This window comes from Pleurodeles waltl, chromosome 2_1 (assembly GCF_031143425.1).
Source record: "Pleurodeles waltl isolate 20211129_DDA chromosome 2_1, aPleWal1.hap1.20221129, whole genome shotgun sequence".
Lineage (NCBI taxonomy): Eukaryota > Metazoa > Chordata > Amphibia > Caudata > Salamandridae > Pleurodeles > Pleurodeles waltl.
Window position 1 is genome coordinate 748,063,665 of NC_090438.1, and position 14,069 is coordinate 748,077,733.

Here is a 14,069-nt window from a genome sequence, read left to right on the forward strand (position 1 = left end):
GGAGTCATCATAAGGTAGTGCACAGGGTTAATGAGCTTGCTTCGAAGATCATGTACTAGGTAGATCACAAAGTGCATGTAATGTAAACATGTCAAAATACCTCTGGTGATCAATGTTCTTTCTGGAGAGAGAATGTACTTTTGTCTAGTGGAAGCTTGTAGTCATCATAAGGTAGCACAGAAGGTTATTGTGCCTGCTGCAAAGAATGTATACTAGGCAGATCACAAAGTGATATAATGTAAAAATGTCAAAATATCTCTGGTGATCAATCTTCTTTCTGGAGAGAGAATGTACTTTTGTCTAGTACAAGCTTGGAGTCATTATGAAGTAGCCTAGAGGGTTAATAGGCCTGCTGCAAAAAAGTGTACAAAGCAGATCAAAGTGCATATAAAGTGAAAATATCAAAACAACTCTTGCAATTAATGTTCTTTCTGGGGAAAGAACAGCTTGTTATTTCCACCTCAAGGTCAAATCTTGACTATGAAGTCACTCAAGGCCTCTGCTATGTGTCCTGGTGACCCTTTGTTTTGTCCATGCTCCCTATCCCCTGCTCCTGACTCCACAGAGACCTCATTTCACACACTGGACACAGTGACACCAGCTTACAGCTTGCCAGGGCAGGATGGGTGACAGTGCTTTCAACATACATCAGGACTTGGAAAGAAAATGCTTTCTGATGTGCCTGGAAGTGCTAGTGCTAATAAAGAATGAATAAATAAATAATTACCATGCATTATTCAACAAGGTAATCCAGTAACCTACAGATCACACGAATAAAAGCCAAAGGCAAAAATGAAATGGCTCCTATAAGGAAACTGTGAACAATGTGAGCAGCTCTCCAGTATTGCTGATCAATTCGCTCTCTGCCCGCTTGGAGCACCATGGCAGCCACATAGCACAGACAAAAGAAACTAGTAATAGAAAAAAAATTGAGGTGGGGAAGCCACGCAGAACAAAAGAAAGGTGCAGCCCCTATCTGTAAACATAAAGTGCGGCATGCCACGATGTAACAATCAAAGGAACTGGAAGACCAAATGCACTTCACGGAAACCTGCTCAAACAGGGAGAAGGTGTGGCGCAAGGACTAGAGCTGCCAACTTTGGACCTGAGAGCCCAGGTTCGAGGCACCGCATCGGCTCAACATTACTTAATCTCACTATGGCTACAAAATATGAATCTGTCTTTTCTGCAATGTAGCTGGTACTTATATAAAGCCTCCAATACCTTTGTGTGGAGTTTTTTCGGCTAATTTGCAAACAAGTAATAAAATGATCACACCCATCAGGCACACTCATAAACAGAATCCATACCAAGTAAACAAGAAAGTGGGTGCCGTGCCGAATCGTGAAGTGCAGCGCACGTGTAGATACAAGTTAGGCATGCGGAAGAAACAGGGAAAAAAATAATAATCCCCCAAGTCGACAGATTCCCATGCAAATCGGAACAATACAGTACCTGGCTGGTGCTCTCGAGGATGGATAAACACTGTAAAAGGCATGACGTATGCATGCCTTTCACAAATTAAATCAGGGGAATTTTAAAATGCAAGCCCATCAACAAATTAAAGTGATGTTCATGAGAAGGGCGTAACTAAATCCCACAGAATAGATGACAATAGGTCAGAAGCGCTTGAGCACTGGACCTAAAAAGGAAATAGCAAGGAGAAATACACATAATTCTCCTTGTTATGCCTATGTCAGGGAGGCATACTGTTTCAATGCATTTCCAGGTTTACAACTCTCTGGAAATCTGGGAATGTGCCAAAATCCATGTGTGGATGCTTGGAAATGCCCACACTCCACCATGGGACTTCTCCCCAACGCAAGAAATGCAAGGCAGCAAAATGCACTACCTTACCTTGAATTTACTAAACCACGCACAGCCCCGCAAAGTGGGTTTCCATGGCTTAATATATCCCAGTTAAGTTAAGGGCGTGCATTACCTTGCTTCATATTGTGGGACAGAAGGGAAAGGTAAGTCCTAAAAAAGTATAAATATGGGCCCTAGTACTCTGGCCTCCTGTTTTCAACTATGTGGTGAAATGTTCGGATCCCAGCATGCGCAATCAGTCTTTCAGCCTTCTAACTTCGATAAAAACAAGCATAATTGATTGTAAATCATTTAGCAACTCCTAGAATCTATGCTGATGGTTAACATACAGTTTACATATTATTAGTTTAGATCTGAAGTTAGCCGCACATTTCTTGGTCAGTTCTCAACTTTAAGAAAACTTCATAAATGAAACAATGTCCCTTTTTAGTTCAGCTATAATATTTTTTCTGATTTTCTGCTTTTCTGTTTTTTTAGGAAAAGTCCCAGCAGGGTGATGTCCAGAATGTTTCCGTTATGGTGGCCTCAGACTCTTCCGGCCCGGAATCAGTGTGTTCTCCGAGAACCCCGCATACATATGAAACCATACTGGTTGCCACTGAGGACAACATCACTACGATAACGTTGAACCGTCCAGAAAAGAAAAACGCCATTAACATTACAGTAAGACGCCAAATAAACGGTTACAGTGAAAACAAGTTATCAGATCTAATTATAATAATGTAATACTATGTACACATTCATACCCGAAGAATAAGTATGGCTTGCAAGCTAAATTTACAAATAATGTATGTACCAGATCATACTTACAAACCAGAAGTGTCTGTGCTAAAAGGATGAGTTTTTGACCCGAGGACCAGGGCTGGTTTTAAGGGGTTGGGACTGGTGCGGCCGCACTGGGCGCTGACCTGAAGGGGGGCACTGATCTCAGAGAGGGGCTCTGTACTGAGCAATACATTTCGCTTTTAGGACACCTGCTGCAGTTCCTTGCGCGTCCAGCTTTCAGGCAGCATAAAAATGTAAAGATAACTCTTGTGATTAATGTTCCTGCTGGATAGAGAGATGAATGTTTCTCTAGTGGCAGTTTTGACTCGCTCGGATTAAAATGCCTGCTGCATGGAACAGAACTGTATTTTATATGGATAGCTGAGTGGATGACTAAAGCCAGCCTTTACCTGCGCTTTAAAACACACAAATTGTATGTGAGAGAGGGGCCATGGAGAGAAGAGGGGCACTGTTGCTAGTTTGTAATGAGGGAATCCGAGGAGGAGGTTATTGGAGTTTGGGTACAGCTGGGAGTCTGCCAAAACAAGATTGTTGCACCAGTAGCCACCAGTGCTAAAGCTGGCCCTGCCAGGACTTATATAAGGGGTGTGAATAGCAGAAGTGAAACCACTTGGAAGGAGGGTGGTTATAATAGAGAATGCATTTGGATATCTGTGACTGTCAGATGTTTATGAAAGACTGTGGAATTTGAGATTTGTCTTTTACTCTATAAACCATTCTCGTATTACTTGGAGCTAGGACTACACCTTATCAAATACGTGGAAAGTGGGGGGCGTGGTCTGGCCACGAGAGCTGATGGCCGCTTGAAGGAAGGGCTCCGTGAGGCGGCAGGCCTCAGGCCCGGGGTGGGGGCACAGCAGGGGCAAGGAGCCTCCCATTAAGAGACCGAAGCACGACTGGGGGGTGCTGCTGCGGGAGGCCGACCCCTGCAAGCGGTGCACCCCTGCGGCCCCCTACTAGTCACTGGCGATTGGATGTGGCCTGCGGCGGAGCTTGGAGCCGCGGCCTCCCATATTTCCTCAGCCTGGCCCTGCCCACAGTGGAATTGAGCCGGCGCCAGGCAATTTCACGACTGATGAGCCCTGCATCGAGAGCTCGGAGGGGAGTCGCCCCACCGCTTGGGCCGTCACCTCCCCTCCCCTCATTTAACTCCCACCCACTGAAGGGGCTCTCTTTCCTCTGAAAGCAGGGGGCCCCCGGGCTTACACCGCACCAGCTCAACCGGGGGGAAGAAAGGAGGTGGTAGCTGGGCACCCCGTGCATTCTCCTATCAGGGGAGACACGCCCGAACAGGATCTGCGCCCAGACCCCAGGGGTCGCTCCCACCTGATACTTGTGGCGATCAAGAGGCCTAGACAAGCAGACCCCAAAAACGTTGGACATTGCGAAGAGGGGTAAAGGACGGAGGCCTATGTCATAGTCAGAGCAGAGCCCTACTCTGGGTTGCTCCCTTGATAATCCTGACTGGCGAACACTGTCGAAGGCTGGCATAACAGCTGTGGCTCCGGCCCCCCTAACCCCTCGTTCTCATGCCCACTGCGCAGATACACTGAGGGCCCACCAGACTCATAGGAAGCCCTGCACCACAGCAATTGGACAACGTAAGTCACCCATATACCCCCTCCCCTCCCCCTCACTGAGCATAGCGGGTGGGGAGGAGAACAGCACTTGTCAGGAGCCGGTCCATGATATACTGCGAAACAAGTGCTCTCCTCCGTACAGGATGTTAAAACCCCTGAGCAAGGAGAAAGGGGCTCCCCTTACAGGTTCACCCCCCCAACAGACGGACACCTACTCATCTTCAGGCTGAACCTCACCTCCCTCTCTATTTGGACACAGGCTGTGCCACAGGCTTCACCAAGCCTATGCTAACCACCAGACACCCTGCTGAGAGGGCCAAGACCCCCCTTCTCCTCCTTCATATCGCTGGCTCATCACCGCAAGGATGCTCTGACCAATACCAGGTTTAAGTGAGGCTCATCCGAGCCTCCACCTCATCGCAACACTGCACCACGGCCATGACGCGGGGCCAGAGATGCCAGGTGGCAGGTCGTCAACCAAGAACTCAGGCAAACCGTCAAGACAGCTGCTTTTTTCTGAAGCCTTATTTCATTCAAAAGTGCCACGCTTCACTCCGGTGGGCAGCAGACCGACCGGCACCACACCATGACAGACTTAGCAGAGGAGTCAACCATGGACGGTATCCTCCAGGAGATCTCGGTGGTGGGTCGCACACTGGAGGGGATGAACAATGCTATGGCCTCACTGACCGCAGAAACAAAATCCATATGCCTGGACATTGCAGGCTTCCAGTCCCAAGTGATGGGACTAGAACAGTGGGTGACAATGGTGGAAGCCCACGTTGCTTCCTCCCAGGACCGAGACCAGGAACTCCTGTATCTTTGCAGCAAGATGATAGACCTAGAAGACAGGAGCCGGAGAGACAACATCTGATTCCTAGGGTTCCCTGAAACCATTGAGGGCGGAGATATCCATTCGTTCTTGCGGGAGACATTACCCAAGCTCACTGGCACAACCTTCAACCCTCTCCTGGAGTTTCAAAGAGCGCACAGACTAGGCCCCAAGAGACCTGATGCGGCCAGGCCACCTTCCCCCGACCGATCATAGCCTGTCTCCTGCGTCACACACTGACCCTGCCGGATGGACGAACAGGAGAGCCGGATATCAGCGGACTTCTCCAAAGAGACTAGTGAGCGCAGGAGGGCTACGCCAGATGGAGATGAAATACGGCCTGTTCGAACCAGCGAGAATATGGATTACGAAAAATGGTGTGTCTAAAGACTTCTATGACCCTGAGTACCTATGCTCTTTTCTGGACGGCCTCATACCCATGGACACTTCCACCCCGACTCCACCTCGGGATCTACCTGCAACGACCCAGAAAGCTTCGTCCCAAAGCCTCGCCCCCGGAGGGTTGGGGTCAGACCGGCACCCTATAGACTTCCATCCCAGGGAAAGAGATCTGGAAAGACTTATGAACAGCCATGATGACATGGGACAGGTGCTACATGTGGTGGCGCTTCACACGCAAGTGACAGACAGGGACAATTCTCGCTCCCCCTGAAGCCTCCCGCACAACCCACCTGAACTCAAAGCTTATCACTGGGCTACAAGAAGTCAAGCAGCTGGTGGCCCTAGACCCCGGGACTCGGTCCAACCGACTCCCCACTGCTCCGTTGGCTGGATGAGTATTAATCCATATCACTGCATTGTACTGGTTGTTTCACTGTTGTACTGTAATGGTCTCCTACAGGTTTAATATGGGTACCAAATAAGTCCATAAGGTTGTTCAGCTCCCATTGGGACTGTTGGAGTCCTGGACCTTACATGCCTTTCGACCTTGGTATCCCAACAGTTTGTTTGCCTATAGTCCAATGATAATTGTTTAATTGCTCTATTTCTTGATGCATCTTTGTTATAATGTTTACTTGGTCACACTTTGCACTTCTCTCCCGCTCTCTCCTCCCCCCTCTCCTGTACGCATGCAGCAGTATTGAGCACAACGGCATCCGATCTCCCCCCAACCCCCTCTTCCTTGAACCCCACCCCGCTTATGGGTGACCTCCTGTGCTCGCCGCGGCATTCTCCGTCATTCTGGCCCTCCGGTAGCGCGGTGCTGTGCTACTCCGATCCCTATCAGGTGCTAACATGCTGAGTTATTACGGCTCAGCGATCATGGCACATTAATGTCAAGGGGCCTAGACAGCTCCGCGCAGCACCCCCTCTCCCGGATGGAGGGCGTTGGCCGAGCGCTGGGGCTCCTTGGGTTCAGGCTTAGACCCGCAGATTACAGTTTAGGACTTGTGGGGCTTTTGTTCTGCTCCCTTCCGCCCCTCCTTCCTCCCTTTTTTCTCCTTCTCTCCCTGAGCTGTGACCTGTTTTTCTACCCCTGTTCTCTTGGATTCGTCTCAACCACTCTTCTCCCAAACCATTTCTTCTTTTTCTTTTTCTCCCTTCTCTTCCCTCTTATTCTCTCCTTTCTTGTTCCTCTCCTTCTTTCCTTCCTCGTTTCCCCCCACCCCCTCCTACCTCCTTGCTCCCTTCCCTTCTGGTGTCTTTCCAAATTCTGTTTATTTTCTTTTTCTACCCTGCCCCCTCTTCTTTCTTCTATATACCCCTCCTCCCTCCCACCATTCCCACCCCTCCACGTCAACCCCTCCTCAGCAGCTGGAATCCCTTGTACGCTCCACCCCACCCTCAGCAACCCCATCTATAAACCCCACCCGTAGCCTCTTCGGCTTTCTATCTCATAGATATCTATCCTCCCCCACACATTTGCCCCGTTTCCCAACAATACCCTCCCTCGCTGCACCCTCTGGTCCTCCCTCATGGCTGGACATTCATCATCACCACCCACCCTGCTACTGGTCATTTCTTGGAATGTTAATGGCCTCACTCATTTCATTAAACAGAAGAAAATACTCTCATACCTCAACACTAAACGGACGGATGTGGCTCTTCTCCAAGAGACGCACCTGGACAGGATTGAATCCGACAAACTGCTGCGGGACTGGGTGGGGACAGTGTTATCTAGTTGTAACCCTTCCTCACAGGACACAGGGGGCGGCGTTCCACAAAAGTGCGGAGTTGCGATCTTATTACGAAAAAGTCTACCTCTCACTGTCACCAAGCCATGGGTCGACCCGGAGGGGTGATACATGTTCGCCAAACTGAAATTAGGAGGCTCTTTGCTCTGTGTGGGCTTCGTCTACACCCCAATCGGTTCAAAACGATAGTTATTTTTGTGCATCAACCGCCTTCTGACAGAAATAGGGGCCACCTGATATATAATCGAGGGAGACTGGAACCTGGCTAGAGAGGCGATACTAGATAGGACCGGAACACTGGACATAACTAATAATGGTGACAGGGCTCTGCAGTCTGATGTAATGCAGGACAACAGTCTGGTAGACTTCTGGAGGCTGACACTGGCTGATAGGGAATATACCTTTTTGTCCCCAGTTCATGGCACTCAATCCCACTTGGATTATTTTCTTATCTCACACAGCATAATGGCACACACACAGGATGCTCGCATACTAGATGGAGGTTTGTCGGACCACTCCCCAACTCTTCTGTCCGTCCAGCTGGGCCTGGTGTCCCCGGGCCGCAAACCATGGCGATTTGCTGTCCAACGCTACCGAACCCAACAAGGGAAGGCACAACTGCAAGCGCATGCATCCACCTACATCCGAGGCAACCTCTGCTCAGTGGAATCCAAGAGGGTCACCTGGGCGGCGGCCAAGGCGACAATACAAGGCCACCTGATGTGCGACGCCACGCTGGCAAACAACGACAGGATGGCACAACAAATGACCCTGAAACCGACATCAGACGCCTGACGCGACAATATTCGGACCAACCCTCCATCTCCACCCGTAGATGATTGGAGTGCGCACGTATGGCCATGTACGAGCTATTCACATCTCAGGCCGAATATGTGCTGCAGGGCTTACAGGGATGACATTACGAGCAGGGGAGAAGGCTGGCCGCTTGTTAGCAGCACAACTCCGCCAAAGAGCGGCGACCCTAGCTATACCAGCTGTTAAAGCTTGTACAGGAGAGACACTCACACACCCACAGTAAATAGTCAATTAATTTGCTACCTTTTAACGTCGCCTCTACGCTCCAGTATCTCAGTCCTCTCCTGCCCAGATTGAGGCCTTTCTCAGTAATATTACTTTGCCCTCACTCTCTGATGAGGGTCGTAAATTACTGGAGGGGACATCATACGCCATAAACTCTTGCAGGGTGTCTCTGATCTCCCCTATCACAAATCGCCCGGAGAAGACGGATTCCCTGTGGAATTCTATAAATGGGCAGGGGAAGAAATGCTAGATGTCCTGCACGATGCGCTGACAGAGGCGTGTCAGAAGGGCTCATTAGGCGCGATCTCCAACACCGCCGTTATACCAGAACCAGGTCGTGATCCTCTGCTTTGCAGTAGCTACCAACCCATATCCCTCCTGAACGGCGATGTCAAGATACTGGCCAGTATCTTGGCGAATCGCCTGCGTGAGGTCATGCCATCTTTAATACACCAGACGCAGGTAGATTTTGTACCGGGCCGAAACTCAAGAAATCACCTTTGTACCGTTTGCCATGGCCTCTGGGAGGTTAGGAATATGCTGGAGGTCGCACTAGCACTGTCCTTAGACGCAGAAAAAGCGTTTGATCGCATAGAATGGCCGTATTTATTTGCAACACTGACAAAATTTGGATTAGGTGACCAGTTTATTTCCAAAGTTCGATTGCTGTACGAGCACCCTACAGCACGGTTCAACTGTGGGGGTTTTCTTTCAGATCCCTTTCCTGTCTGCAGAGGAACCCAGCAGGGGTGTCCCTTACTGCCCCTTTTGTTTCTGTTGGCGTTGGAGCCGCTGGCGGCTGCCATACACGCCTCCCCCCTGATAGCGGGCTTTCATCTGCCGAACTGCACCTCTAAACTTTATTCATACGCTGATGACGTCCTGCTAACATTAACCGACTTAGAGCGCTCATTGCCTGCCCTAGTGGAGATCATTGACAACTTCGCACCCCTCTCCGGCTATCGGGTGAACTGGGACAAAAGTGAGGCCCGTCCTCTCTCACGGATGACGACGAAATCTGTGCTTCTGGGCTTCCCATTCTGGTCGACCCCGAAACACCTCAAATATTTAGGAGCATTAGTTAATCGTGGCCTAGAGCGTATGGTGGTAGACAACCTGGATCCCCTCATTGCACGCATGAGACTTGATTTCGACAAATGGGCTCAACTAGGCCTCTCCATGTGGGGCAAGATACAGGATGTAAGGATGGTCACGGTGCTGCGCTTCACCTATGTTTTAGGTCTCCTACCCCTTCAGACACCTCTCGCCACATTGAGATCGATTGATGCAGCAATCAGGGCTTTTGTGTGGGGCTCTGCACATCAACGACTGGCATCAGCCAAATTAATGGCACGCAGATCCTATGGAGGAATGGGACTTTCCTCTGTGGAGCATTACACTCTAGCCCTCCACCTGTCGCCACTAGTCGCTACCCTGTCCGACCCCACAGAATCACCACAGTGGGTAAACATGGAGAAGGAACTGCTTTCCCATAGTGGAGGCCTTGACTGGCTCTACCATATGAGTCCCACATCCCCTAGTGATCTGAATCTGATCCTGAAGGCGACATGCGCGGCATGGCAGAGGGCCCACCATCTCCTGGGGTACACCCCTTCCTCCAGGCCCACTTGTGGCATAATGACAGTCTGTGGATAGGTGGAACGGCTATTAACAGGCCACAGTGGAAGGAAGCCGACATCGACCATCTAGCCCAGGACGGCAAGCACAAACCCTTCGTCAGGCTACAGGAGGAATTCCACCTCCATCCCAAACAGGAATGGAAATACCTACAACTTCAGCATTGCCTGCGCCAGCACACTGCCATTACAACCCTCGCCCGTAGTATGTTACCTGAAGACATGGGGGAAACACAAAGGTATAATGGCTCCCCTATACGAGGTCATCACGAGTCACCTATACATCACAACCTGTCCTGGACAAATTACGCCTACAATGGTAAACCCGCCTATGGCGGGCCATTGATGTGGAGGATTGGACAGATATGGTGGAGGCATTGGACAGAGGCACACAATAAGCCTGCTTAAAATTCTGGGGCATATTTATACTCCGTTTGCGCCGAATTTGCGTCGTTTTTTTCGACGCAAATTCGGCGCAAAACTAACGCCATATTTATACTTTGGCGTTAGACGCGTCTAGCGCCAAAGTAGGAGGAAAGAGCGTCATTTTTTTGCGTGAACGCCTTCCTTGCGTTAATGAGATGCAAGGTAGGCGTTCCCGTCTAAAAAAATGACTGCGACGCAAATGCGTCGTATTTATACTCCCGGGCAAAAATCACGCCCGGGAGTGGGCGGGGCAAAAAACCCCGCATTTGCGCCGGATTTTAGCGCCTGGGTCAGGGCAGGCGTTAAGGGACCTGTGGGATCAAAATGAGCCCACAGCTGCCCTCCCATGCCCCCAGGGACCCCCCCTGCCACCCTTGCCCACCCCAGGAGGACACCCAAGGATGGAGGGACCCATCCCAGGGACATTCAGGTAAGTTCCGGTAAGTATAATTTTTTTTTTTTTTTTGGCATGGGGGGCCTGATTTGTGCCCCCCTACATGCCTCAATGCCCAATGACCATGCCCAGGGGACATAAGTCCCCTGGGCATGGCCATTGGGCAAGGGGGCATGACTCCTGTCTTTACTAAGACAGGAGTCATGTAAATGGCGTCTGGGCGTCGTTAAAAATGGCGCAAATGGGGTGGAGGCGATTTTTTGGCGTCAACCTGACTTGCACCATTTTAAGACGCCCTAACGCCATTTTCCCCAATGCCGGCGCTGCCTGGTGTACGTGTTTTTTTTTCACGCACACCAGGCAGCGCCGGTCTGCTAGCGCCGGCTAACGCCATTCAATAAATACGGCGCCCGCATGGTGCTTCAGAATGGCGTTAGCCGGCGCAAAACTTTTTGACGCTAAACTGCGTTAGCGCAGTTTAGCGTCAAAAAGTATAAATACGGGCCTCTGTCTTTTCAAGATACTTCACGATTGGTACTGGACCCCAGTGAAATTGCCCATGATCGGCCTTCTTCCACATGCAGACTGCTGGCGCTGCATAGAGAAACACTGTTATTTTCTTCATATCCTCAGCGGTTGCTCATCGGTCCGGCCTTTATGGAGGGCCATGGAACGTACTCTGGCAGACTCCATGTCGCTCCCAACCTCCTTACCCCCAAATCTTATCATGCTTCACGACATGGACTCCCTCCCGGCCCTATCATGACCGCAGAGAAGACAGCTACATACAGCACTGGCAACTGTGAAAATATGTATCTTACGGCACTGGAGATCAATTACCCCCCCAAAGCCTGAGGATTGGATGGTGGCGATGACTCGCATAGCTGCCAGTCCGGCTCCCTTCCTCTCTCCATTCCATATCCCTCTCTCTTTCTTTCTCTTGCTCTCCCTCTTTTCCTTTATCTGTCTTAGAGCCCACCTCAGTTTCTTCCATCTCTCCCCCATCCCCATTCCCATTCACCCAGTAGGTGGAATTACTTAGGATCTACTTAGTGTTGATACTCTGGGGACACCGTCATCAACCACCCATAGGATCTACTTAGAGTTGATACTCTGGTGACACCGTCATCAACCACCCAGTCCCCTCCCCCCTCCCCTCCGCTTCCCCCTCCCCCCTATTTTGCCCCCTTTTGTCTCTCCGACACCATCCCCGTCTTCTCTCTGTCTCTCTCTTACATCTTGCCTATCTCCTCCTTTTTCTTTTCTCCTTCCCCCCCTTCTTCACTCCTATCCTCCCTTCCCTCTCCAGGCAAAAACCAAAAAAGATGAGGTTGTCCCACCTTTCCCACAAAGACCTTCGTGAGCATCTCTTCAGGGATGACCAAGAGCCAGGATACTCCTGCCCTCTCCTTCAGTCTGCCCCATGCAATAGGTTCTGATTCAGGACTGATCCGCTTGCCCGTGTACTACCGAACCTCCAAACACACTGATCCTCAATGGCGGGGGAAGCCACGCACAGGGGTTCCATAACCGCGAGAGGCGAACATGTCCCGGACCGCAACCCAAACATAGTGTATGATATCCCCTCTAAAAGCATACTGCCCTAAGGCCTATGCCCCATATCTGCCCCTACCCCCCTGCGGTACTCGTTCTCCCACTACTATTATTAGCCGCCCCTCCACCCGCTACCCTCTCTTTTCATCTCTTTTCGTCACTGTTTGCAGATACTGTTGAACATGTCTAGTCCACCCAGTTTCACATGAGACGAAGTTTGTGCAGCTTCCAGACTCTAATGTACGGGAATTGCTACCCTTTGTCTATTAAAGCTGTATTAAAATGTGTTCATACTATTAATAATAAAAAATTACAACAACAAAAACGTGGAAAGTGAAATATAATAAGGGATACTGGAATTATCTGATGGTGAGGACCAAATTACATAGCATGGTTGACTAATAAACAAATTAAGCCGAGTCATCTGTCACAATTTGTGATAGATTTACCATTATGTTGTAATTTGTACACATGGTAACACTGTCTGGTAAAAGCGTTCATCATATTAACACTCAAATACAGCAATAAGCAGGAGAAAGGTGTCTAGTCAACCTTTGCCATGAAGCTACCCCTGTGTTGCAACATAGTTTGCTGTCTTTTTAGTAACTTTTGATCCATTTTAACTAGAAAGACATTTTGTTGTTCAAATCTGGAGATTATGCATCAGATGATGGAGTCTGAAGAAAATGTGGCAAATCCATACGTATGCAAAAAATATATAGTTCCAGTAGCCCTGGATATAATGAAAGCTAGAGGAACATGGGAACTGGCGTTATTAAAGCTGTTCAGAAAATTGTGTTCCGACACATTTTCTGGAAAATATGAAAATAACTCACAAAATGAAATATATTAACGAAAGGCCTCGAAGAAAAAGACAAGATGGGAGCATGGGATTGCATTATTTAAAAGTAAGTTTCATTTAACATGAGTGACATTTTCACATAGTATTTGTTTGTTTCAGGTGAAACCGAGTTACACGAGAAATTTGTAGTGTTTGTTCAGAGATATACTTTCGCTTTCATCCAGCTGGGCCGATATTGGGAGAGAATATTGTGTTATGTTATCTATGGAGGTTGTGGCTGTGAGACTATGAGGTCGTGGTTATTAGCATTCTAGTGCAACTGTGCCACCTTTTATACTGATGGAGCAGCTGACCAGAGCTATCATAGAATGTTATAGTTAAATTACATTTTGTCCGTCAAAACAAGGAAGAGAGAAGACGGGAAAGGTGGTGTAGATCCAAGACTAAGAGACTCTGCATTCACTACTAAGGTAAAGATTATCTAAGAGAGTCTCCATTGTGAGGAGGAAGGAGGCTTGACTCATCTCATAAATTGTCCTCAATTAACTACAACTACTATTCTCAATGTAGCTGAGGCTTAGTGGGAGGCTGATACCAACTCATTTAGGGAGTGTGTAGGTTCTGAGACTCCTTTAGGCACAATAACCTTAACCTTAACCAGCGACATTTGGCAAGATGACTCTGGTAAGGACTAAATGACTGTCAGTGTTATTGGACAATAATGCCCCCACATTTTCAAAAATATGATAAGAACCCACGCTGATCAAGCAGGTTGCAGGAGAGTCAGGAAACCTGTTAAAATGAGGAGGCCTGTGTCTTGGACAGGTGTGCACAGATAGCCACATCTAGCCCAATATGTTCTTCTTGATGCACGCAAGTGTGAATATAACCGATGTGGAAATAACTGGAAACAGTGACTGTAAATAAAGTTTCAATTGAGTTTAATTGATAGCAGCAATAACTCGTGAAATATCATCAATGTCAAAAAAGTACAGGTGATCTCATAAAGCGGTTACATGCACTTAAAGAAT

The 14,069-nt window shown here is 48.9% G+C and overlaps 1 protein-coding gene across 1 annotated transcript in view; it reads left to right on the top strand.

Annotated features, from left to right (window-relative positions):
• The window catches only part of LOC138268125 (enoyl-CoA delta isomerase 2-like), a 1,004,455-nt gene that overhangs the window by 319,111 nt on the left and 671,275 nt on the right, over positions 1-14,069 (top strand). Inside the window, exon 2 of the mRNA XM_069217527.1 lies at positions 2,308-2,493. Within this exon, the coding sequence (XP_069073628.1) occupies positions 2,308-2,493 (186 nt within the window). The remainder of the gene's footprint in view (positions 1-2,307; positions 2,494-14,069) is intronic.